This window comes from Neovison vison, chromosome 1 (genome assembly GCF_020171115.1).
Source record: "Neovison vison isolate M4711 chromosome 1, ASM_NN_V1, whole genome shotgun sequence".
In the NCBI taxonomy this organism is placed as follows: Eukaryota; Metazoa; Chordata; class Mammalia; order Carnivora; family Mustelidae; genus Neogale; species Neogale vison.
Genome location: NC_058091.1, coordinates 111,406,628 through 111,434,033, shown reverse-complemented (window position 1 = coordinate 111,434,033; position 27,406 = coordinate 111,406,628). Strand labels below are relative to the sequence as shown.

At 35.4% G+C, this 27,406-nt stretch overlaps 1 protein-coding gene across 1 annotated transcript in view; it reads left to right on the top strand.

The window, feature by feature from the left end:
- LMBRD1 (LMBR1 domain containing 1) overlaps positions 1-27,406 on the top strand; it is a 135,774-nt gene that overhangs the window by 23,855 nt on the left and 84,513 nt on the right. Inside the window, exons 4-7 of the mRNA XM_044253874.1 lie at positions 9,384-9,481; positions 11,661-11,728; positions 23,507-23,595; positions 26,601-26,674. Coding sequence (XP_044109809.1) covers positions 9,384-9,481; positions 11,661-11,728; positions 23,507-23,595; positions 26,601-26,674 — 329 coding nt within the window. The remainder of the gene's footprint in view (positions 1-9,383; positions 9,482-11,660; positions 11,729-23,506; positions 23,596-26,600; positions 26,675-27,406) is intronic.

Below are 27,406 nucleotides of genomic sequence, written 5' to 3'. Positions count from 1 at the left end.
TCTCTCAGAGTAAGCAAGATGGAAGTCAGAGTCTTTTAGTAATTAATCTTAGGAGTCACATTTTTTTCATTAGCACGTCAGTGATCTAGCCCACACTCAAGGAAAGGGGCTTGCATAAACGTTTGGGGATCATCAGGAGCCATTTTATAGGCTAACTATATAGCGGTCTTGCAAGTATTGACAGTTTTGATGTGTATTCAACATATAATGATTTTATACTTGCAATATATCTATTAAGCGTGTCTCTTGTGTGCCTTTCCCTGATGCCATCTCTTCTCCAGCGCCCTTAGAAGTAACCACTATTTTAATTTAGTCTCCGTTAATCCCTTGCTGTATCTTTAGTTTTACATTTTTTTGAACTTTATATGAATCTACTTGCTTGTTTTCATTCAGCCATGTTTCTGAGATTCTTATATGTTCTTGCATAAAGTGTAGCTTATTTTTATTGTCTATGAATATAACACATTAATCAGTCTGGACATTTGGATTTTTTGCTGTTAAAAATTGCATTGAACATGTTTGTACACGTTTCCTGTTGCATATATGCAAAATATGTACATAGAGTTGATGGACAGAGTTATGTGCATCTTCAGTATTCTAAGTAATGAGAAATTATTTGTCTAAGTGGTTATACCACTTTAACTCCCATTGAAAGGGTATAAACCTTCCATTTGCTCTGTATCCTAAACTTAGTATTTTTGTTTTTGTTTTTATTCTTGTTTCTGCTGTTGTGTTCTGGTAGAACTTTATTTATAAGAGCAAGTGGTAGGCCAGATTTGGCCTATGGGTTGTAGTTTTCTGGCACCTGGACCAATCTATCATAGTTACATAGCAAATAAAAATAAACACACTGTGTGTACAATCAGTGACTATAAGAAAATGTCCCCAAAATTAAATTGGGTGGCATTTAGGGAGTTGTATTATGTGTAGTTTTTATTTTGTGTATATTTTTGTATTTTACAAAATTTCCCAAATGAGTATATACTACCTCCAAATTGAAGGGGAGAAAAAGAACATTTGAAGGTGTTCATATAGTATCTGAGCCCTTGGAATAGCAAGGAAATGCTAACATAATAAAATACTGGTGACAAGACTAATATTATTTGGATAACATGGGACATCAACACTGTAGTTGTAATTTTAGAAACACAGTGTACTTTTTTTTTTGAGTATGGCTGACATACAATGTTCCATTAATTTCAGGTGTTCTATATATATGCCAAATTTTGATATTGCTATGTATTTTTAGTTTTTGCCAGTCTGGCAAGTATGAAATGATAGTTCCTTAATTTGCATTTCTCTTATTTGAAAATAAAATTGCATGTTTTTAAAAAATTTACTGACTTTTTCAACTTTCTCTTTGAATTACCTTTTTTAGCTGGGTTGTTTGTGTTTTTCTTATTTAAGAGGTGTTTGTTTGTTTGTTTGTTTTTAATGTACTTTGTGTAGTTCACACAATGATTCTAAATATTTTATTTTTTCCTCTACTGAATTCTTTAGAGAATAGGGACTTTTGAGCTTTGATTTAGCCATATTCATGAACCCTAGGGTGATGCCTGGAACATACTAATTAGATATTTGTTGAATATACTTTATCAGGGGAGATAGTCATGTGAATTTTTAATTTTTCAAGTAATATATAGGCAGATTATTCTTAAGTCAGCTTTGCATTCCTAGTTATCAAACCTTGGTTGGTCATGATGATGGCGTTCTTGGTTTTTAAATCTCTTGCTGGATTTGATTTGCTGTTATCTTATTTGGGATTCTTTTTAAAAATCAACTCAGAGGTGAGACTGGTATGTAATTTTCCTTTATCTTACTATTTTTGTCAGATTTGTTTATGAAGACCCTGCTAGTTTCATAAAATGAACTGAGAAGTATTTTTGTATATTATTTTATTATTTTAGAGACTGCTGTGGACCAGTGAGCATTACATGCGTCTCTTTGTCCCATAGTTTGTACTCATGTCTGATAACTGAGGGATAGAACTGAGTATGCAGTTTATACAGTCTGTGCTAATGAACTATAATGAACTAGCCACAAAACTTGTTTCTTTCTTTCTTTTTTTTTTTTTTTTAAAGATTTTATTTATTTATTTGACAGACAGAGATCACAAGTAGGCGGAGAGGCAGGCAGAGAGAGAGGAGGAAGCAGGCTCCCCGCTGAGCAGAGAGCCCGATGTGGGGCTCGATCCCAGGACCCTGGGACCATGACCTGAGCCGAAGGCAGAGGCTTTAACCCACTGAGCCACCCAGGTGCCCCCAAAACTTGTTTCTTGTAGCTGAGTTCTGCTGATTAGAATTTTCAATAGCCATATGAGAGTACTTCCAACAAAGATGAAACAATAGTTTTGTTGAATTAGAGGTATTATTTCCATCTGACCATTTGGTTGCCTTATTCTATTGAATGAATAGGCAATAATAGTTAACTGTGTGGGCTGGAGTGATTGATGCTGGTTATTAAGGGAAATAGAGTTGCTACTACACTGTGAAGGCAAGAACTGTATCTTGAACCTGGGAGATTCTGGGGCACCTCATGATGCTATCATGTTCAATGGTAAAAGTTAATTGAGATCTGCTACACTCATGGCTCACAAGCAGGACCACAAAGGGCTCAGGATGATTCAGGAATGAAATGTTCAGGTTTCCCCATTTCACATATCAGATTCTGTTTCAGGAATTACACCTGGCAGCTAACATTAACAGACCAGAAATACATGGCTTAACCAGTATAGTGGTTTTTAAATCTCACTTAAAATAAGTCTAGAATTGGGCTATCCAGGGCTCGGATGACAGCATTATGGCATCATGAGGATCTTAAGCTTCTGTTTTGTTTTCCTCTGTGCTCCATCCTTAGTACCTGATTTCCATCTTAAGGTCACCAGAGTCCAAATGGTGGCTAGAGTTTAAGCTATCATATATCCATTTCAGACAGGAAGCAGGAGAAAAGGGGAAGGACAAAAAGGGGAATGCCAGCTGAAATGAAAATGGGTATTTGGATATGCAGCTAGCAGTCTTGACCCCAAATATCTTCAGCTGGGTAAATGGTATAATTTTAGAAGGCTTTTAGAATTCCCAGAATATCTTTATACTTTGACGCTCTTTAAAAAAAAAAAGCTTTGTTATGATTAATTTTACTATCATAGTATTGACTAAGTTATTCTTTGTCTTGGTGTTTTCATGAATAGTTGGGAGGAATAAAGAATATCTGAAAATCCCAAAGCCTGATTTATCAAAGTTAATTTTCATGTGTGTTATAATTTAATATGAAGTTTATAAAAAGTAGATTGTTTTGTGTATATGAAAAGATCATAACAGTTATTATATATTCTTTGCCACTGTTTTTGTCTATGTCCTTTTAAGAGTTGATGACTGTTCACTTGTTTTTGCTAGTTCTTGCTAAGTTGTTTTTAAAAAAAGAAATTGTTTTATGAGTTTAATTTTTGCCAATTTTTGTGGACATGAGGTTTTAAAACTTGTTCTTAATATGTTTTCTTTGATGTTAGTGGGACTATTAAACTAAATAGTCTGTTTATCTTTCACTTGCTAGTAGCAATCTTTTAACAAAAACATTTACAAGGAAAAGCATACTTTATAAAGATGTCAGGATATGAAGAATGTTGTCACTGTTGGAGTTTAGAATAATTTTCCTTTGAAAGTAGTCATCAGTTTGAAGTAGAGCTGTAAAAGAAGCAATTTCTCAGTTTCATGATAGTGGCAACAGCACCTTTTTTTAAATTTACAGGTATATAAACCCAACTGGACATTAGGACTGATCCAAAGCCAACAAAAATGTTACTTAATTTAGCTTTCTTATAGATTAATATTTATGGGCTAAAGGAAGAAATCTTTATTCTTTTTTTATTTTTTTAAGATTTTATCTATTTATTTGAAAGAGAAAGAGAGCACAAGCAGGGGGAGCATTAGGCTAACAGAGAGAGAGGCAGAAGCAGATTCCCTGCTGAGCAAGGAGCCTGATGCAGGACAAAGAAGAGATCTTTATGAAAAAAAGAACGGTCAGATTACCAGAAGATAGTTTATTTAGAGTATGGTGTTAGCAAAACAAAGATTTTGAGCAGTTGTTCTACACCTATTTTGAGTCACAGACTGCTGGGGGCGGATATTATAGAGACTTTTCAGAATTGTGTTTCTCCCCATCTCCTTCCTTCAGGTGTTGATTGCTAGAAACTGCCTTTTTCTGGTTATTCCTACCAGCAACATAATGAGAGTTTTCGTTGCCATACATCTTCATATCTTTTAACAGTCAGTAGCTGCCCCACCACTTTTTGACTTGTGTTGTAACAAATTAGTTTTGCCAGATCTAGAACTTCCTTAAGTTCAGTCATAGGAAATGTACTCCTTTGAGTGGGCATATTTTATTTAGTATAGGGTCTGTGCAATTCATCCTCATCTCATGTATCCATAGTCTGTTATTTTTTGTTGCTGTATACTAGTCATTTGTATAAATATAATACCATTTAGTTTGCTTATCTTTTCACCTGTTGATGGATGTTTGAATCATTTTCAGTTTCTGACTATTGTGAATAATGTTGCTAAGAACATTTTTTTCATGAAAGAGTTAATGCAGGGGAGTGCCTGCATGGTTTAGTCGGTTAAGCATCCCACTCCTTTTTTAAAAGATTTTATTTACTTATTTGAGAGAAGAGAGAGAAAGAGAGCACAAGTGGGGGACTAGCAGAGGTAAAGGGAGAAGCAGACTCGCTGCTAAACAGCAAGCCTGATGCTTACGGCTAGGACCCTGAGATCATGACTTGAGCTGAGGCAGATGCTTAATGGACTGAGCCACCCACGTGCCACATGCATCTGACTCTTGATTTCAGCTCAGGTCTTGATCTCAGACGGGTTATGAGTTCAAGTCCTGTGTTGGGCTTCACACTGGGCGTGGAGCCTACTTTAAAACAAACAAACAAACAAACGAAAGGGTTAATGCGGGATGCCTGAGGATGTTCACTTACCACATACTTTCAGGTTGTGTGGTTGACCCTTGACTAACTCCTGTGAACCTAGCCCTGGGATGTGCCCTGTATTACTAATTGATAAGGTGGTTTTATATAGCTGAGTATGGAACTGTGTATTATCAGCTTGTTTGATTGTTTGTGCAAAACATGATTTTTGGCTTTCCTACTTTGGGCCTGTAGTTCTGGTATCATACATAGCTGGTCACTCAGGCAAACATGCATATTTTGTAAGTCCCTAGTAAAAGCACTGGACTCTGTAACTCAGGCAGGCTTCTCTGGCAGATACCCTTTGCATATGTTGTGGCTCTTCATTGTCAGAGGAGTAGAATTGTTGGATCATGTGGTAGTTTTATGTTTAACTTGGTAAGAAACTACTAAACAGGTTTCTATAGTGGTGTGCCACTTTACACTGCCTCTAGCAAAGTATGCAAAAACAGTTGTTCTGCATTCTTGGCCATACTTGGTATTGCCAGTTTAATTTTAGCCATTCTTTGGGGTATGTGTATCTCATTGTAGGCTTAGTTTACATCTTCATGGCTAATGATAATGAGCACCTTTTAAAATGTGGTTTTTAGCCATTTTGTATCTTTGGCCAATATCTTCTATGGTGAAGTATCTGTCTTTTGTTCACTTTAAAAATGGATTATTTGTATTTTTTGAGTTATAGGAATTAATTTTACACTTTGTTTTTCTAATTGACTGTGATAACTATGCAGCTTACAAGATCTTTGATCACACAAGTTACCGAATACCAGGAATGTTAATAGCCATTGGCTCTCTGGCCTGCTGACGGCTTAGGCCATCAAGTGGTAGACATAAGCAACATGCTGAGAGTGAAGCCAAACATTACTGTATCAAAATTTCTGGGATATGGTGATCAGCTCATTAAACTTTGTTCTGCTAATTTAGGATTTCTCCTATTGTATACAAATTATTTGATCTTTATAATCATAGTATTAGTATGGTAATTAGAGTGGTTTATAGTCCTGACCCTTTTAATTTTAATTTTTTAAAACTTTTAGAATATTTATTTTGGTTACAATTTTTTTTTTTTAAAAGATTTCATTAATTTATTTGACAGGGAGGTAGAGAGCACAAGTAGGCAGAGTGGCAGGCAGAGACAGAGGGAAAAGCAGGCTCTCCGCTGAGCAGGGAACTCGAAGCTGAGCTTGATCCTGGACCCTTGGATAGTGAACTGAAGGCAGAGGCTTAATGACTGAGTCACCTAGGTGCCCTGGTTACATTTTTGCATATATGTTTATTTCCATTGGCTGTTAGACTTATGATAGAAATATTAATACTAACTATTGCTGGTCCTTGAACAACATAAATTTGAACTGTGTTGAACCCATTTAATGTGGATTTTTTCTAATAAATTCAATATAATACTGTAAATGTATTTTCTCTTCTTTATGATTTTCTTAATAACATTTTCTTTTCTCATAGTGACTTTATCGTAAGAATATGGTATTTGATACATGTTAATTGACTTTTTTTATGTTATCAGTAAGGCTTCCAGTCAACAGTAGGCTATTGGTTAAGGTTTAGGGGAATCAAAAGTTGTATATAGATTATTACATCTGCAGGGACTTGGTGCCTCAGCCACCTTAAGTGGTTAACTGTGTTTTGTAGTAGAAACACGGGTATTCATTACCTTTAAAGATTTACTGTCATTATTAGTTTCTTATGATATTAAAAAACTGCATACATTTCACTAAATATGTGAAGTGTCAGAATTCAATTTGCTGACAGTTATTTTATGATTGGTCAATAAAACTTAACCTTTTACCTTTCTGTTGGTTATTTAGGACTTTAATGAGTTGTAGTAGCTATGCTGAATTTAATGGAGTCTATTTCATAAGTGGCCTCCAGATAAATGAGATAGTACTATCAAGTATTAAGATCGTGTTTAAAAATTCTATAAATTATACAGTCATTCCAAGAGAATAATTTGTGCAAAACATGATTTAAAAAAAAAAAATTTAATTTGTTTTTTTTTCGGTGATCCAAAATTCATTGTTTATGCAGCATATAAACCACATGCAATACGTACCCTACTTAGTAGCCACCACCGGGCTTACCCCCACCCCCACCCCACTCCCCTCCAAAACCCTCAGTTTGTTTCTCAGAATCCACAGTCTCTCATGGTTTGTATCCCCTTCTGATTTCCCCCAACTCAATTCTCTTCTCCATCTCCCAGTGTCCTCCGTGTTATTACTTATACTCCACAAGTAAGTGAAACCATATGATAATTGGCTCTTTCTGCTTGACTTATTTCACTCAGCAAAACACGAATTTTGGTCAACACTTGCTTCCTGCTTTGGGCCTGTAGTTCTGGTATCTTTATATTTAGTTATATAAATACATATTTATATTTAGTTATATATATAAATATCTTTATATATGTTATATATTTACATATCATATATAGTTGTAGATTACTAACAAATATTTTTTACAAAGGAGTGTAATAACTATTATCCTGTGATTTTTTAAATATAATTCTATTGTCACTCTTTCCATGAACTTATGTGCATGCAAATAAATGTAAATTCAGATTTTATTTTATTATTATTATTAATTTATTTTTAAAGATTTTATTTACTTAGAGCACAAGCACGGGGAGGAGCAGAGAGGGGAAGCTGACTCCACACTGAGCAGGGAGCCCCATGTGGGGCTTGATTCCAAGACCTTGAGGTAATGACCTGAGCTGAAGTCAGACACTTAACTGACTGAGCCACCTAGGTCCTCCCTTATTTTTTCATTATTTAAAAAAATTTTTTTATTAATTTTTCTTTTGAGAGGGAGAGAGAATGTGCATTGGGTAGGGGATGAGAGGGGCAGAGAGAGAGGCAGAGAGGCAATCTGAACCTGAGGTTATGACCTGAGTGGAAGTCAAGAGTTGGTTGCTTAACTGACTGAGCCATCTAGGCACTCCTTCACAGAAGATTTTAAAAGCACTTTTTTTTAGGTTGTGAAGCCTTGAAAAGTTGTTTATGCTGTTCTTTTTTTAATTGTTAAATATACTTTCGTTGTTCAAATTTTAAACAGTACATTGAATTAAAAAATATTTTGACTACTGGGTCAAAGTATCTAATATTATTTTAAAGCATGTAAATAGTAATTCGTATCAGTTAACTTTGAATCTGATTTTGCTGTTTTACCATTCTTACCTTTTCTTTTCTTTTTTTTAAAGATTTTTTTTTTTCTTAATTTATTTGAGAGAGAGAGAGCGAGCATGAAAGGGGCGAGGGGCAGAAGGAGAAGCCGGCTCCCTGATGAGCAGAGAGCCTGGTGTGGGACTTGATCCTGGGACTCTAGGATCATGACCTGAGCTGAAGGCAGTTGCTTAACTGACTGAGCCACCAGGTGCCCCATTCTTACCTTTTCTTTGTCTTGACTTGTATACAGTCAGTTTTATAACACTACATATTTTAAACTTAGATAGGGAAAAATTATTTGTACCAAAAGGATAGTATCGATTGTAGCTGTTTCTTTAATTTGAGTGACTGGAAAATGTTGTGTCTACCTTATTTGATTTTAAGTTGGAAGGAATATAAAAGTTAATGCTCATTTATTATGTTTTTTAAAGGTTTTATTTATTTGTTTATTTTAGAGTGAGAGTCATAGTGAGCGAGATACCAGGAATTATGAGTAGGGGGTGGAGCAGAAGAAGAGGGGGGACAAGCAGACTTCATACTGGGTGTGGAGTCCCTTGTGGGACTCAACCCCACAACCCCAAGATCATGACTTGAGCTGAAAGAAGTCCAGTCGGTCACTTAACTAAATGAGCCAGCCAATTGCACCAAAAGTTAATGATCATTTAAAGAGTTGGTTACAGGAAGTTCTTGCACTTTGGTGCATACCTAGTAAGAGCTTAGGTATTAGCTGCTACACTTGTTATAGGCTAAGTATTATCATTGTTGTTGAAAATTGCCTCATGGTTAACTTGAATTATGATCTACCTAATAGTGCTATTGATTTGTTGGGATTGAGATCAGAAAGGCTGATTGGGATATTACATATAAACATAGAGAAATATGGGGTGCTGGGTGGCTCGGTCAGTTAAGCGGCTGACTTTGGCTTAGGTCATGATCCCAGGGTCCTGGAATCAAGTCCTGCATCAGGCTCCCTACTCAGTGGGGAGTCTGATTTTCCCTCTCCCTCTGCCTGCTACTCTACCTACTTGTGCTCTCTATCTCTCTGTTAAATAAATGAATAAAATCTTTAAAAAAAAGATACAAAAGTTATGTGTATAGGGATCAGATGGGGGAGTGAATTTGGTATGTAAATGTGAATTTGGTAAGTTAATTTGTATGTTAATATGCACAATGTAAGTATATATATTATAATTACTAAGTTTTTATGTATTCAGTAGAACTCAGCTTATTTTTTCTTTCCACAGCCTTATATTCTGTTATATTATTCTGTGTGTTTTTCTGGATCCCTTTTGTCTACTTCTACTATGAAGAAAAGGATGATGATGATACTAGTAAATGTACTGTAAGTATGTTTATTTTAGGGGGAGGAGGAAAGATGATTTCCTTTCTCCAGGAATGACATAACTGAATTTTTTCTAGAGCAGCATTGTCTAATAGAAATACAATGTGAGCCAGATATGAAATTTTAAATTTTCTAGTAGTGACATTAAAATAAGTAAAAAGGAGCAGTTGAAATTATTTTTAACCATACATTGTATTTAATGTTATAGGTTCCAAGTACTGTCAGTTCAAATACAGTCAAAACACATTATTAATGAGATATTAAATTTCTTTTTTCACACTAAGCCTTTGAAATTTAAAATGTATTTTACACTGCAGCACATCTCTGTTTGAACTAGCCATATTTCAAGAGCTAAGTAGCCACATGTGACTTGTGACTGTTGTTTAGACAGCAGTTCTAGAGCAGGGATTGGTAGACATTGTCTCTAAAAGTCCAGGTAGTAAACATTTTAGGCTTTATGGGCATATAGTTTCTGTCTCAGCTACTCACCTCTGCTATTGTACTGTGAAAGTAGCCAGAGCTAATACTTGATGAGCTTGATGTGGTCCAGTAAAATAGGAGGTGAGCTACCTGTGGCCCATAGGACAGTCTGCTGACCCCTGTTCTAGAGCATAAAGGAGTTATATTTGGAGACTGTTTTTACTAATCCAGGATAACACTGTTATAAGAATCTCATAAATACAACATATGTACATGTCCAAAATTTCAGACCAACATCACTTAAGTATTGATATACAAATTTTAACTGAAATAGTAGCAAATTGAATTCAGAGATACCTTAAATATATATGACTATAGTATAACTGAGTTGGGCCTGTCTCTAGACTGCATGGGTAGTTTAGAATCAGCACATCTGTTAATATATAGTCATTTAATAGGTCAAAAAGAAATTGTATGTTGAAAGGTATTTGCATTTTTTCTGATTTAAGGGGGAAAACACAGCATAAAAGGAATGTTTTTATTGAGTTACAGGAATTTGCTTTATACTTTTTTATGTTTTATATTTAAGTACAAAAAAATTATGTATAGCTTTCACTTAAAAGCGAGCATTATTCTTAATCATGGTTTATTAAACCCTAAAGTATTTGCATTAGATCAGGAGCAAGTACATAACATTATTTTAAGTGATTCCAAGTGGTAATCAGTACAGTTGTTAGAGAAAAAAATACAGTGTTTAAGTATTTATAAAGAAAGTCAAAATTAATTATTTGCAGATACTTATGTAACTCTGGATTTGTAAACCCAGCATATGTAAGGTAAAGTGGGTGGTTAGGAATTTCATGTTAAAAATGGAATGAGATACATGTTTTCTCTTTTTACCTTTTCTAAAGTTAATCCTGCCCAACCCTTTTATTTGATCTTAAGATCCTCCTCAACCTTTATTTTAGGTTTTTTTCCCTAAAAATTGTCTTAACTACTTTGTGAAGAATTTGTCATATGAAGCTTGAATTTAAATTTTAAATGGTGACTTTTAGAGACTTCATTAATCTGAGAGACAATGTTTTTTTTTGTTTTTGATTTTTACTGATTTAACATTTTTTCTTGAGTTAACTTTTCTTTTCATATTTAAAATATCCAGCTTTGTGTTTTTCTTTGTCTTTGGACAAAGATAATGATAAATGTTTTATATTTTTATATATATGTTCTCTATATATTTTTATTTTATATAAATATAATATATATTATATTAAAAATAAGTACATATATATTCAAGAACATATATATATCCATACATATATATGTTCACATGTATGCATATTGAATATTGTAATTATTATAACCAATTTAAATGAGTTGGGGGAGGGGTATTACAGATTCTGATTGCATACTGTTTGGGGGATTCTATTAGTAAATATTCTGATAATTTTACTAATGATTATGCCCACTGAAGAATTGATTATGCTTTTGAGTACTGATTTCCACAAGGTCTAATCATTGAAAAGACTTTAAGGTCTAGTGTGGTTTGCAAACATAACTTATGATGTGGCATTACATTGTTTTTTCTTAAATTTTAAGATTATTTTTCAACAGGGAAATTTTACACAGTTGACTATAAATGTACATTTGGTGTGAAAGTACTTTTACACCATAGTAAAATAGTTTATATTTTATTTTTTTAAGAATATTTTATATTTTAAAGGTCTTAGTAAATGGTATACTTTTTTCCCTTGACTTCTAGCAAATTAAAACTGCATTCAAGTATACTTTGGGATTTGCTGTAATTTGTGCACTTCTTCTTTTAGTTGGGTAAGTCTTGATTTTTTTCCCCTGACAATGGAAATAAAATAATAATAATAAGGCTCATTCAGAAAAATCTAGAAAAAAAAAGTAAGAAAAAGAATAAATCACCTTTTATATTGCTACCAAGCAATAACCACAGTTAACCTTTTTTATATATGTTTTTCTACCTGGACATTTTTTATGTGCTCAGATACATGCAGAGTGCCCTTCTCTCCCATACGCATACCCTTCATGTTATAATTTTACAGAAATGTGATTTTATTTTATGAATTCTTGATAATCTACTTGTTGACATACTATAGGAATTTCTTTAGAATAGTAAATGTAGATTCATCAATTTTGACTATACTGCATTTTCCTTTTAGGATACAACAATTTATTTAATCTAATGATGATTACTTGGGCATTTATGATGTTGGAAATTTTTCTGTTTTTATAAACAGCTCTTTGATGAAACATTTCTGTGCATCTTTTCAGATTTGAAACATCAGTCTTTAAATTTTTGAATTAATCTTTGTCAGTGAGTTCCTTTCTTAAATCTTTTTCCTTAAGGTTTTTTACTAATATCAATAACGTTTTGCATATTTTACTTATACATTTAAAATTTTCTCTTTGGAAAACATTTGTCCTTGCTAATGGAATACATTTATGCTTGTTAAAATAGGTTTCGATTCTTTTTTTTTTTATGTTAGGAAATATGTGTGGTGCTAATAAGCTTTTAGAAGGTTGTTTTTATAATTTGGTTTCAGAAATTTTAATAAAAAAAAAAATGTCATTTATTGAATACAGTTTGTGGTGGAGTAAAATTGGTCAGTAACGTTTTGTAGTTCTAGGAGTTTTAGAATACCAGTGCTTTATAATCAAGGTATATTTCCAGTACCCTTTGTTTGCCTTGATGTGTCATGAGAAAGAGTACTTACTGAAAGGACAATTTTTTTTTTTTTTAAAGATTTTATTTATTTATTTGACAGAGAGAGATCACAAGTAGGCAGAGAGGCAGGCAGAGAGAGGAGGAAGCAGGCTCCCTGCTGAGCAGAGAGCCCGATGCGGGACTCGATCCCAGGACCCTGAGATCATGACCTGAGCCGAAGGCAGCGGCTTAATCCACTGAGCCACCCAGGCGCCCTGAAAGGACAATTTTTATTTAAGTAGTTTTTATCTTCAGCTATTGAATATATTTTTTAATTCTCTTTTGGCCTTTTAAGAAAGATAGGTGAATTTGCTTTTGTTGAAGGTCTCTCATTTAGAACCATAAATTTTCTAGAACAGAGATTAGCAAACTTTTCTTGAAGGGTGGTTAGTATTTTAAGTTCGAGGTCTATATAGTCTTTGTGGCAACTACTCAACTCTCTTGTACCTTTATAGTAGTCATAGACAAGATGCAAACAGAAGGACATGGCTGAGTTCTAATAAAACTTTATTTACAAACAGAGGCAGTCAGTTTTTGCCATCTCCTGATTTAGAATGTGACTGAGAACCATCAGTAAAACCACAAATCTTTATAACAACCAGAGTATCTGTCCCAGACAAAAGGTATCTGGGGTTAAATTTGCATATTTGTAAATTTATTGTAAAATAACTTGTTCTTTGCATGGCATATTATCTTCAGTCCTCATTTAGAGTTACATTTTTCAATTCTGATAAAGCTTTAACAGATTCTGTAGATGACATTTGTTTATTTAGAAGTGGTATACTAAAAATTAAGCAAATGTATCCTTGCAAATATGCTAGTAACAAGAAGCAACAGTTTGACCAGCCATTTTGAACAATATAACATTCACTTATTTTCCAAATAGTATTATGTACTAGTTATGTTCCAGATACTGTACTAGGTACTGGTGAAACAGCAGTTAACAGAAAAGACAACTTCTTTTCATGGAACATACGTTCAAGAGGTTTAGAGGGGCAAAGAAAGAAAAACAAAAAATGGGTTGTGTTGAGGTTATGAAATGGTAGGGAAGACACTGATGAGAAGGTAGTATTTGAGAAGATATTTGAAGGAAGTGAGGGAGCCATGGATATATGTTGGGGGAAGAGCATTCTAGTCCGTGGAAACAGCAGGTGAAAAGCCCTGTGGCAAGAAAGTATCTGGCCTATTTAAGACAAAGTGAAAAAACTAGTATGGCTGGAGTAGAGTGAATGAAGGCGGGAATAGCTGAAAATACGACCGGAGGTAGCTAAAGCTGCCAGATTTAGTAGGATATCATAGGCCATTGTTATGACTTTGGTATATATTGTGAGAGAGATGGGAAGCTATCAGAGGGATTTTTGTCATTGAGGGACATAATCTGACATTTTAACAGGATTCCTGGATGGTGTTTTAAGACTCAACTTTGGCTGTAAGGGAAAAAATAAGGGAACTGTGAGGAAGCTGTTGTAACTGAGGCAAGGCATGATGATAGCAGTAGTGATTTGATTCTGCCTATCTTTTGGAGAAGGAGCCAGCAGAATATTCTGATAGAATACATAGGTTGGGTGTGAGAGAAAGAGGAATTGAGAATGTACTTGCAGTTGGTCAAACTGCATAGTCTGGAACACTTCTATCTCTTTTGACACCAAATGCAACTTCGGGTTGCATTTGGTGTCAAAGTGGTTGCAAATCACTCTCAGGTTTGATTATTCTCTAGAAGGATTCATAGAAGTCACTGAAAGCAATTATATTCATTGTTACCAGTTATTCTAATTGAATACAGGTTAAAACCAACCAAAAGAAGAGATGTGTAAGATAGAGTCTGGGAGAATTCCAAATATAAATCTTCCATTTTCAAGATATGTTATTCTTCTGTCATTGATGTATAACTGTATGCATGGAATATTGCCAACCAGGGAAACTCACATGAGCTTTAACACAGTTTTTATTGAAACTTGGTTATTTAGGCAAGTCGGATTGATTGATTGATTGCCCAGTTATTTCAGCTTCCAAGACAGTGGACTCCATGTGACTCAGAGTTCTCACCCAAAATCACATGGTTGGTCTTTTTGGCCCTCCACTTAAGATATTGCCAGCTTCTGCCCTAAACAAAGACATTGAGTACGGAACGCCTGGGTGGCTCAGTGGGTTAAAGCCTCTGCCTTTGGCTCGGGTCATGATCCCAGGACGCCGGGCATCAGGCTCTCTGCTCAGCAGGGAGCCTGCTTCCTCCTCTCTCTCTACCTGCCTCTCTGCCTCCTTGTGATTTCTGTCTGTCAAATAAATAAATAAATCTTTAGGGGGGGAAAAGAAAAAAAGACATTGAGTACCTGCCAGAACCATGAGCAAAATTCGCACCTCTTTTGGGCAATGCCAAATTCTTTGCTACACAGAAAGGGTGAAGTTGTCATCAACTTAGATGGCAAATCTGAAGGAGGAGCAGATCTGCTGGGGAGTGTCGGAATCTCAGTTTATTTCATGTTAAGTTTTCTAGGCAGTCAGGAAGAGATGGTGAGTAAGCCGCCAAATCAGGCTTTGGGGAAGTCAAAGTATAGTTGCTGCTCTTCCAGAAGCAATATCTCGCTCCAATGAGAAAATGAGTTTTTTCTTTTGTGAAATATAAAAGATAAGCTAGAGGATTGCTAAATATTATTCCCTGTGCAAGCTCCCACCTTTCTCAGTACTGCAGTCCTTTTGTAATTGAATTGATAATGTTGGCACTCAGGTGGGTAATAGGTTAGAAGGAAGGGCATAGAAAGCAACCATACAGGTAGAAGGTTTTGATTCAAGTTGAAAGAGATTTCCTCTGTTGTTATAAGAGTGATAAAAATGAAAAGAGGTACAAGTAGGTTCTTAGGGTTTGTATGCAAATGAAAGAATTCCTCTCCAACTGGCCTCTATTTTCTCATTGGTATTTGAGGTATTAGCTGAGGGCACTGATGGTGGGGAGAGTATATGAACTCCTGTATTTCACAAGCCTGAAATTTGTGAATAAAAGACTAAGAATGTTTTGGTTACCCAAGGTAGTGTTCTTCTTGTTACCATATTTAAATGAGGTATACTTTTAGATTCAGTGATTGACTAAATTTCCTGAAATTTCCTGAAGGTAACCTGTCTTAGTTTTTGTTAAGTGTTGTATGTTTTTCTTTTAAAACAGTAGATAATTTTATGGCAAAAGTGTGGTTGAGGTTTAATTCATGTAGCTAACATTTTTGGAGCACTTTGTTGTATAGTGTGTGGTTATGTAGTGTATGTAGTGTGCAAGGTCTTAGGGATAAAGATGGCGGGTCATTTTCTCTTTCCTCAAGGTTTTTTCTCCAGTAGGGAGAGACAAATAACATAGCTTGAGCTATAGTATTTAAGTGTTCTAATAAGAGATAAGTACTAGGTTTTGATGATGGAGTGGCAAGTTCCTAGTCTTGCCTTGAAGACATCAGGGAAAACCTACTAGGGAATAATACGAATTGAAATTTGAGGAGTGGAAATTGATCATCAGACTAAGTAAAGAAAAAAGATAAATAGCATGTATAGTATATTAATCTTTTCAGAGTGCTATATATAACAGACATTTATTTCTCACAGTTCTAGAGGTTAGATAGAAGTCCATGTTCAGAATGTTGGCAAGTTTAGTTTCTGGTGAGAATTCTTGTCCTGGCTGCTGCCTTCTTACTGTGTCCTACATGATCTTTCCAGAGTGCTCTCTGGTGTCTCTTCCTCTTCCTAAAGAGACCCGATCCCCTCAGACTAGGGTACCACCATTATGACCTCATTTGACTTATTACCTTACTGAAGGCCCCCTATCCAGATGCCATTACACTAGGGGTTAGACCTTCAACAAAGGAATTTTGTAGGGACAAATTCAGTCCATAGCATTCTGTTCTCTGGGCCCCCAAAATTCATGTCCTTACTATGTGCAAATGCATTCGTCCCATCCAGCAGCCCCCAAAGTCTTAATTGAGCATTAGTTCCGAGTTCAAAGTCTAATCAGAATATCACCTAACTCAGGTATGGGTGAGACCTGAGGTAGGATTCATTCTTTAACAGTGAACCCGTGAAACCAGACAAGTTATGTGCCTCAAAGATAGAATACTAGGGCAGGCATAGGATAGACATTTCTGTTCTAAAAGGGAGAAATTGGAAAGAAAAAAAGGGGTTATGAGTCTAAGCAAGTCCAAAACCTAACAAGGCAAATTATATTGGATTTTAAGACTCAAGAATAATCATTTCTGGTTAGATGCTCTGCGCTCCAGGCCCACTGAGGGGTAGGTGGACCATGACACTAGGTAGTGACCCTGCCCTCTTGGTTCTGGGCATAGGTCCTGCTCTCTTGGCTTTGTTTAGCAGTTGCCTGGTGGCCATAACTGAGGAAACTGAGGAGCAGGCAGCTTTACCCCCTGGGCCTGTGGTGAGAGTGGCAGCCCTGATGATAACTGAATTGTGTTGGATAATTTTTCTTGAAGGATGAAGCATGTTCTTAGCTGATTAATTCTGTTATCCTGTCTTGCAGAATCCCCCAAATCTTATAGGCTACCTTATTTTGTCCCATCTCTCTTCCTTTATTTGAAATTGTCAGTGTCCTTTCTAGTATCATCCTACCTGGTTCCTGGTTTCTGCCGAGATGGTTGATCAAACCCATGGATTCCACCTGTACTCCTCTCCTTGCTGGATGACTGTTCAGCTTTACTCTTAGCACAGGCTTCATCGTCCTTTTATAATACGGATGGATTAGTTCCTTCACCTCATTTCTCTCCTTTCACATATTACTGTAAATAGTAAGGAGAAACCAACCTACTCCTTTAACACTTTGCTTAGAATCCTCCTCTGCTAAATGCCCAATTTCATCTCTTAAAAGTTCTGCCTTCCATAGAACCACAAAAATAGTTCAGCCAGAGTCCCTACCACTGTAGGGACTCTTTCTTTTAGTGTCCAATAATGTGTTCTTCATTTCTAGCTGAGATTTCACCAGAATGACCTTTAGCATCCATATTTCTTTTTTTTAAAGATTTTATTTATTTGACAGAGAGAAGTCACAAGTAGACGGAGAGGCAGGCAGAGAGAGAGAGAGAGAGAGAGGGAAGCAGGCTCCCTGCTGAGCAGAGAGCCCGATGCGGGACTCCATCCCAGGACCCTGAGATCATGACCTGAGCCGAAGGCAGCGGCTTAACCCACTGAGCCACCCAGGCACCCTAGCATCCATATTTCTATCAACATTCTGTTCATGATGATATATGTGTTCTCTGAGACAACAGAGGCTTTCTCTATAACTCTTCTTTTTGAGTCCTCCTTCTTGCCTTTAACCTCCATAGTTTTATTAGTAGTCTCTTTGTTAAAATAAAAATTCAAATGAGTCGATTTGAAGCTCTAGTTGGCTTTATTCAGCAGTTTGTGAATTGGGCAGCATCTGATCTAGTGGGTAGAAAGGAACTAAAGAGTTATGCAAAATGGAAGATTGTTCTAAGTGGAAGGAAGTGAAATAAGGAAGTTCAAAGAGGGAATTACTTCAAGCAAGGTCACCTTCCCTGAGGGCATACAGGGGGTTTTATCAGGCAGATTACCTTACTAGGAAATTCCAGATTGATTGGCTTAAAATTCCACTCCTGGTAGAGACTGAAACTGCTGTTAGGTTAGATTTTAAATCTTGGTGGGGCTTAGCACAAGTGACTCCATTTGGGGCCTGCCTTCCTTCCCTTTTTCCTTCCTTGCTTTTCACTTTCAGGGCAGCCTAAGCTTTTTCTGGCTTGCATCTTAAAACTCTTCCAGCCTCTGATCATTACTGAGTTTCAAAGAGACAGCCACATTTCTAGGTGTTTATTACAGTAGCAGTCCACTTTATGGTACCAAAATCTGTATCAATCTACTTGGGCTGCCATAACATAATAGCAAAGACTGGGTAGCTTTAACAGTGAACATTTATTTTCTCTCAGTTCTAGAGTTCTGGAGGCTTAAGAGTCCATGATCAGGGTGTCAGTAAATTTGGTTTCTGCTGAAGATACTTGGCTTGTAAATGGCTACTTTTTCACTGTCTCCTCACATGGCCTTTATTTTACTCTGTGCTAACAGGGAGAGAGTACTTGTCTAGCATCTCTTCCTTTTCTTATAAGAATACCAATCCTATTGGATTAGAGTCTTACCCTTAGGACCTCATTTGACCTTAATTACTTCCCTAAAGGCCCAGTATCCAAATATCATCACAGTGGTGGTTAGGGCTTCAACATTTGAATTTTAGAGGGATGAGTTGAGTCCATAACATTTTGGTAACCGAGAGGCTGCAGTTAACATGGAATATTTGAAGAATGATATAAAATATATAACATGAAAAAAATTTTTTTAAAGAGGGCAAGAGAGAGAAACCAAGGCACAGATTATGTATTAGAGAGAGAGAGAGAGAGAGCGCAAATAGGCAGAGCAGCAGGCAGAGGGAGAGGGAGAAGCAGGCTCCCTTTTGAGTAGAGAGCCCATTGTGGGGCTCGATCCCAGGACTCTGGGATCATGACCTGAGCCAAAGGCAGAGAGTTAACTGAGCCAAAGGCAGAGAGTTAACTGACCGAGCCACCCAGGCGACCATATTTTTTTAAATTTAATTAATTATTATTTTCTTTTTTTAGAGAGATTGTTCAAGAGGGGTAGGGGGAGGGGTCAGAGGAGGGTGGGGAGAGAGAGAATCCCAAGCAATCTCTACACTCAGTGCTGAGCTGGATGCAGGGCTTAATCTCACAACCCTGAGATCAAGACCTGAGCCAGATTCAAGAGTCCGACACTCAACTGACTGAGCACCCAAGTGCCCTACAGGTAATGTGAATTTAAACTCTCACCCACATCAATACAAAAAAAAAAAAAAAGTATGTGACATTTCAGGTATTGGTGTAGGTAAGGGATAGGCTATGACATTAGCCAGGTAGACTCTGGGTCTTATAAACAATGTTTAAGAAATTTTGAGTTTTATCCTGCTGAACTATTGAAAGACAGTGAATATGTGTATATATTTGTGTGTGTGTGTGTGTGAATGCATGAAAGTAATGACATATAAATTTATTCTAAGAATTAAAGCACCATGAAAAATGCATTTGAAAGGGGCATTTGGGAGTTGGGTTGGAGAATTGAAATATAAATGGTACATAGGAATCATTGTAATAGTAATGTAATCGTTGTAATCATTGTAATAGTTCCAGTGACAGATGAGGGTCTGAACTAGAGTAGTTACAAAGAGAGCAGAGAGGAAGAAGCTAATAAGCTATTTGGAAGATAAATATGACTGTTGATTGGGTATAAGATGTGAAAATCATATTTTTTATTCTACTGAATTTATCATTTCAGTTTCTTATCTACTGAAATTCGTTAGCCTTTCGTTTGTCTTTTCCTTAAGAGATAATCTGTATGAAACTAATACAGTGAGTCAGATTGGGTATAAAGTATTTTTAATAAGTGGTTTTTCAGTTTTACTGTTTTTAAGATTGTAGAAGAAATTTATAACCTTTGAGGCTCCAGGTCTTATCTTGATCTAGTGTTGTGTGTTTTTGGAAGCTAAGGTTCTTTTTCTGCATTTTTATTTTGCGAGAAACTGAGATTAAGAAAATACCTGTACTTTTTAACACATAAATCTCATTATACACTTACTCCGGGTTACTTTACTATCATCATCATTTAGTAAATGGCTGATAACCTTATGCTACCTCCTCATCAAAATTGATGTATCTGTATTCAAGACCCATCTGACTTTAGTTTTGGTTGCCTTTGTATCTGTTGGGAGGTATTCTTTTCTTTTCATAGATCTTTGTCTACAGGTTGACATTTCTCCAGTGAACATTAGTTTGCCCCCCCCTTTTTTTTAAAGATTTTATTTATTAATTTATTTGACAGAGAGAGAGAGAGAGATCACAAGTAGGCAGAGAGGCAGGCAGAGAGAGAGGGGGAAGCAGGCTCCCTGCTGAGCAGAGAGCCCGATGCGGGGCTCGATCCCAGGACCCTGTGATCATGACCTGAGCCGAAGGCAGCGGCTTAACCCACTGAGCCACCCAGGCACCCTAGTTTGCCCCTTTTGGTTGTTAAGAGGTTGAAATGCTTGCATGTCAGTCAGCTGCGGCTCTGCCTTCCTGAGTCTTCTCTACTCATCCTACGCCCATTTAAAGTGGGTAGAGCCTGACTCAGCAGGGTCTTCCAAAATTAAGGCCAGTGTCTCTGTTGAGTAGTTTGTATCTTTGCCAAATTGGTTGTGAAATGTTTTGAATATTATTGTTCAGGATATATAGATGAATTCAGCCTATATATGTTTTTCTTAGTTTATGTGAAAATATTTCACATCTTTTTCCTAGATTATATAGTCCTGGTGAAAAGATTTCCCTAGTTGAGGAGAACCTGCTTTGGGGTTTGTGCTTTTGTTACTCCCTCTAGTTCCTGCCTAAAAGTAAGTGCTAAAATGTTAACTCTGCTGGATCTCCTCAAAATAAGTATTTTCCTGAAGTCATTCTGACAGTAGTTTGGGCCATTTAACCTTTAAACCAAAACATTGTTTTTTCTTTTGTCATAGAAAGTTCTTTGTTAAATTTTGAACTGCAGAGTCCAGCTCAAGAGTTTGAACATGTAATTGTCATCAATTAACTAAGAGTTAATTTTTTTCTCCTATTGGGCAGAACCTTTGGTCACCTAAAACTGACAAAGATAAAAAATTTTTCTAAGTATGAATACTATTTTTAGATATTTGTAATACATATTTCTATTTTAATAATAAAATCAGTGATATTTTATACAGCATAGAAGTTTTTCCCATACTCACAGAATTGGTCATTCCCAATTAACAAATTCAAAATAAACTTTTCAGAAAAAAAAATATATATTTATCTGGGGAAAAAAAAAAAACCTTGTCCAAATGAAATGGAGGAATATTATATATGTAAAGTTTTTCTGGCGAGATAAACATAACACCAGGCAAAGTGGGTGCAAGGCAAGATTTATTAAAAACACTCTCCGGCGAAGTTTCAGGGCTCAGGAGAAGGGGAGCCGGGAAAGTTGCGCCCGGAGGAGGTGGGCACCCTTGGGCGGGGTTCCTCGACTCTGGAAAGCAGAGTGATGGAAGTTGCGCCCAAGGCAGGGAGGAGGGGGCTTTTTGGGGAAAGCTCAGGGGTCTTTTGGCAAGTTTCCCTTATTCAGATATCCCGCCTGCTTGTCGGGATCCCATTGGTCCACAGGAGCCCGGGGCGGGGGTCTCAGATTCCTGTTTGGGCCTTTGTTCTTCTGTCCGAGTTCAGGTCTTGTGGCGGGAACTTTTCGCCATCTTTAGTAGCCCTTCCTGCCAGCCCAACAATATAGGTAGTTTTTTCTTGCTTGGTTTACACTTTTGTTTAAATGCAAATTAATAAGTTAATATCATTATAGAAGTATAATTTGCAAGTTTTTTTTTAATTTTTTAATTCCACTTTACTGCTTTTATTCGTTTTTGATCTTATGGCCAGAGCAGTGGTGAATTTTTTACATTTATTGCTCTCTGTGTGAGAACTCACTTTTCTTTCTGAAAGTGGTGTGAAGTTCGTCTCCAAGATTAAGAGTGTAGTAAATGTACATCAGTACAAACGGCTAGAAATTTAAATAACCTCCTGACATGCTCAGACCATTCGTCTTTTTGTAAGAATAGTAAGTATCAGTAGTACCAAGGAGTAAAGGTTTAAAAAAAAAAAAAGTTGAATGATTACTTTGTTTTACTTGCATACATTATAAGGTACTTAGTATATTGTTGAACGCTTTTAGTATTTCTTCTTTACAAAAGAGGATAGATCTTTGTGCTTTGTTTACAATTAAAATTAGGTTAGAAAGGCAGTAGTATTAGAGTTATTTCTTATATTTCTGTTTGATTCTGCACATCACACTTTAGTTTCTGACTTGTTTTCTTCTTTCCCTTCTCTTTTCTTTCTATTTTCTTGATTTTTTTCTTTGTCCTTTCTTTCTTGTTTGTTTCTCTCATTTCTTTCTTCTGTTTTCTCCCAGTTTAAGCATCTAGAGCAAGTCCTAAGAAGCTAACTGTCACTGTTATTTTATGATGCCCCTTCAGCTGTGGAGTGAAAAATAAATAGAAACTATTTTCACTATGTGTATTGTTTAGAATCTTGAATGACATTAAAAAATGCTAGAAAGAAAGTAAAAATTATCCCTAGTTTTACAATAAGATATTTACTGTTTATTTTGGTATATTTCCTTTCTGTTCTTTTCCATGTATATAAATATATTGAAATCATTACATATATTTATATTCTGTTTTTCCAATTTAATATAGAAATTCTTGGGTTTTTTGGGCCATGGACCTTTTAGATCATCTTTAGCCCATGGCTCCTTCTCAAAATATTTTAAATGCAAAAAATAAAATACGTAGGACCACAAAGGAAACTAATTATATTAAATGCAATAATAAAACTATTAAATGAAATTTATAATATGGTAAACACATAGGTAGGAAACTTATCAAACCCCTCTATACGTGTGCAGATTTGGTTGTTAATTTGTATGTATGTGGTGGGGGCAATTGGTCTATTAGATTTATTGATCTGTTGAATTATTAGAAATTTATTTCTTAGAGATCTATTGATTTATTAGAAACTGAGTATTAGAGGGGAGCCTGGGTGGCTCAGTTGGTTAAGCATCTGCCTTTGGCTAAGGTCATAATCCCAGGGTCCTGGGATCTAGCCCCTCATCAGCTTCCTGCTCAGTGGGGAGCCTGCTTCTTCCTTTCCCTCTGCTGCTCCCCTGCTTCTGCTCTCTCCTTCTCTCTCTCAAACAAATAAGTGAATAAAATCTTAGAAAAAAAAAAGGAATTGAGTTTTAGACCATTTCATTTTATTTAAATTTTTATCTTTAACAGCCATTAACCAGATTTATTTTCTTTTTTGTAGAGCTTTTGTTCCTCTAAATGTTCCTAATAACAAAAATTCTACAGAGTGGGAAAAAGTGAAGTTCCTGTTTGAAGAACTTGGAAGTAGTCGTAAGTATTCTTTTTTAAAAAAACTATTCATAGTAGTTCATATTTTGTGACTCTTGGGACTTTTCTGAGTAGTCTGTTTTTACAATGTTAAGAATTTAATCTCACAGTTCTTTTACCTTGTGGTTAAACGTGTGCTAGAAAAATTAGGAGCCTTGTGTTGTTAAGACTCAATTCCAGCTATTATGTAGTGAAATCTCTTCATATACTTACCAAGTTGAAACAAAAATATAATCTTCAAAGTATTTGAGCATTGAAGGTTTTATGATTCCTACATGTTTGTTAATTCACTTGGGATTATATAGAATATGTTAAAGAAATGTGCTTGATATATTGTTTTTTATTTTTAATCTTTAGCCAGTGAGAGAATACATATTGCTGTTTGATCATCATTAAGTCATTTTTATGTAGAATATAAATTACAGATGTTTCATACAAATGAAATAATATATTATTATAAATAAACCTCACCAAAACATTTTGGAATTGCTTTTCCAGAAGTTTTCCTTAACTTTATTAGTGTGACTTAGGTTTTTAGACGGGAAAAAAATAGGCAGGTTCAGGAAGTTAGGTTATAGAAAGATGCACAATCATTGAAAAATGCAGTTGATATTAGAAACCAGTATCAGATAAGAATGTGTATCTTATTACTCAGAATTTCATGTGTGTTTGAACTTGGTAATAATTTTATTTTCAAAGAAACCTAGAATATTTTATAAACCTGAAAAATGTTTATTGCTTTTGTATTTATTCTTTTTAATAAGTACTATATATAGTCTTGATCAGCATTTCTTTTTCTTGGTCTAGTTACAATATTAAATGATGATTAAATTAAGTCTTGGAATCTTTGCTGTACAACTTCTTAATTTTCTTGCTTTCCACTTAAGATTTCATTGTGTAAATCATGGTCCATTAATATCTTGCTGATACTAGCAAGAACTGGGATAGCAGTGCTGGCATGTACTAATACTGAATTGTCAGGATTTATGCTCCTGATCCTGTTACTGAGAAATACATTGCTTCTTTTCTCATAGTTAACTCCTTCAGGTCTCTTGAGTAACTACTCTTCTGCCTTAAACATTAAGTTATACACTAGTCTTTGAGTATTAGTATAACTTGGATTAGTAATTACATAGGTAGCATTTTTCTAATTTCTGTAATCTCATGCTCTTTAGTCTTAGCATTCTTTCTTTTATCTCAAATCTTAAACACCATACCCTAGAGCTCATTTCGCTTATTGCTATTAGTAATACTAACTTTTTTGACTGGCCAGATATGTTAACATAATACTCCAGATCAGTTGTAGGGTGCATATTTTCTCACATTTTTCTATTTCTGATATTGTGATGTATTGCTGTCAGCTAACTACCAGATCTCTCCTAGCTTTTTTTTTTTTTTAAGAGATTTTATTAGAGTGCATGAGCAGAGGGGAGGGCAGAAGGCAGGGGAGGAGGGAGAAGCAGACTCCTGCTGAGCGGGAAGCCCAACACCAGGCTGCAGCCCAGAAGCCTAAGAACATGACTTGAGCCAAAGGCAGTTGCTTAACCAACTGAGCCACCCACGTGCACTTCTGCTAGTTTTATGAATACTTTCTGTTGATAATTCTGGTATAATCAAGAAGGTAATAGCATCAGAATGTCTTTGACTTAATAACATCTAATATTTTAGTTTTATGAAATGAAGGCTTAAAAATTAGGCATACATAGTTCATGAATTTGTTTATTAGTATACTTTTGTCAGGTGTTACATAAAACTGAGGCATGAGTTTTAAAAAGATAAATAATTCTGATTTTATTGTTATTCATTAAAGATTAATATACATTAAATTAAAATTATATTTGGTTCCACAGGACCTGCATTTTAACTAGATCAAAACAGGTTCAGTAGGACCTGTATTGAAACTGAAAAAATTAGTATTACTCCCATTTACAAATATTCAAATTAGTATTACTCCCATTTATGAATATTCAAATATTCAAAGTGTCTCTTTGTATAATCCAATTATTTAAAAGTGTCAGTCTTGCCTCTGACTTATTGGCCTTCCCTTAGGTACCTGACTGTGTCTAACTTGTTAACATAGTATTCCTGTGTTGGTACTTTGTTGGAGTTTATTTCCTCTTTGTGTTTGCTTTTTATTTGGTTTTGTTTTTTACCTACCAGATGGGCAGTCTAACTCCTTTCAAATTAAAGAATGAAGTAAATTCTTTAAATTTTAGTTTAGATTGTATGTTGAAAACGTGTTTGAAAATTAAGAAAGAAACTGGGAGTATCAGGATTGATGGCAGAAGGAAGAGAAATAGTCAGTGTCAGTGGCTTTCCTATGTAATGTTATTTCTCAAGGACTGCCATTCAGAAAGTCTAGGACTGTTTTTTTGCCACCTTTTGAGCATCTAATATTTTTGTGATTTCATTTTAGGCTCAACAATTAGATAATACTTTTCTCTCTTTAAGAAGTAAAAGAAAGAAAATCTTGCTCCAAAAGATCTTTTGCAAATCAGTTTGTGAAGAGCCCTTTAAAAAACTCTTTTCTCAGGGCACCTGGGTGGCTTGTTGTGTTAAAAGCCTCTGCCTTTGGCTCAGGTCATGATCCCAGGGTCCTGGGATCAAGCCCCGCATCAGGCTCTCTGCTCAGCAAGGAGCCTGCTTCCCTTCCTCTCTCCCTGCCTGCCTTTCTGCCTACTTGTGATCTCTGTCTGTCAAATAAATAAATAAAATCTTTAAAAAAAAAAAAAAAACAAACCCCAAAACTCTTTTCTCAGGCCACCTCGCTAGCTCAGTCAATAAAGCATGTAATTCTTGATCTCAGGGTTGGGGGTTCAAGCCCCATGTTGGGTGCGGAGATTTTCTCCACTTGGAGTTGGCACTTCAAAGATGAGGAAAACACATTAGGTTTTTTCCTTCAGAATGTGTAAGAAACCCAGTTTTTATATCTTTATATTGATTTTTTGAATATAAACATTTTAATAGTATATGTGTACATTTTTAACAAAGTTCTGCTTCCTTTGCAGATGGTTTAGCTGCATTGTCATTTTCTATTAGTTCTCTGACCTTGATTGGAATGTTGGCAGCTATAACTTACACAGTAAGTGTAATGGTGATAATTGAGTTAAAATTAAGAAATTACTTTATGAAGCAATTTCATTTTACCTTAGTCATGTACTCAATTAATTATATTTCCTCTTTAATACTTTAGTGCTTTGCTTCTTCATTTTTTTAAGTTTTCTTTATTGAAGAGGAAGGTAAATTTTTAACTACTTAGTCACAATAATTTTATCTATATTTTTAAAATTTAATATTCAGAAACATTTTATAACTTGTGAACCTTGAAGATGGTTATATATTATGCAGTAGTAGATTTAGTGATTTATAAGCTCTGAAATGTAGATCACTATCTATTACTGATGTAGTAGATTCATCCTACTTGGGTATATGGAGTTTTTAAAGTTAGATATGTTATATAATATAATATTTCCTTAGCATATAGAATCTAATCTTATTCTCTGAGAAACTGCCTTTTCTTTCTTTCTTTCTTTTTTTTTTTTTAGTCTTTCTGGAGATAGTAAGGTATGAGTTATAGCCTGCCAAACTTATGTACAGTCTGCTTTTTGAATTTTTTGCTCAAATTACAGAGGAAAAACCAACAATAAGTGCTTCTTACCTACCTTTTGAAAGAGAGTGGTGTAGGAAGCTTTAAGTTATCTAGAATCTTTTCAGATTAATTTTGTTTACAGAATTCTTAATTCTTGCAGAAATGGGAAATACTGGTTACAAAGAAAACATTTTTGGATATTGTTCTGATATATCTGTCTTTAGA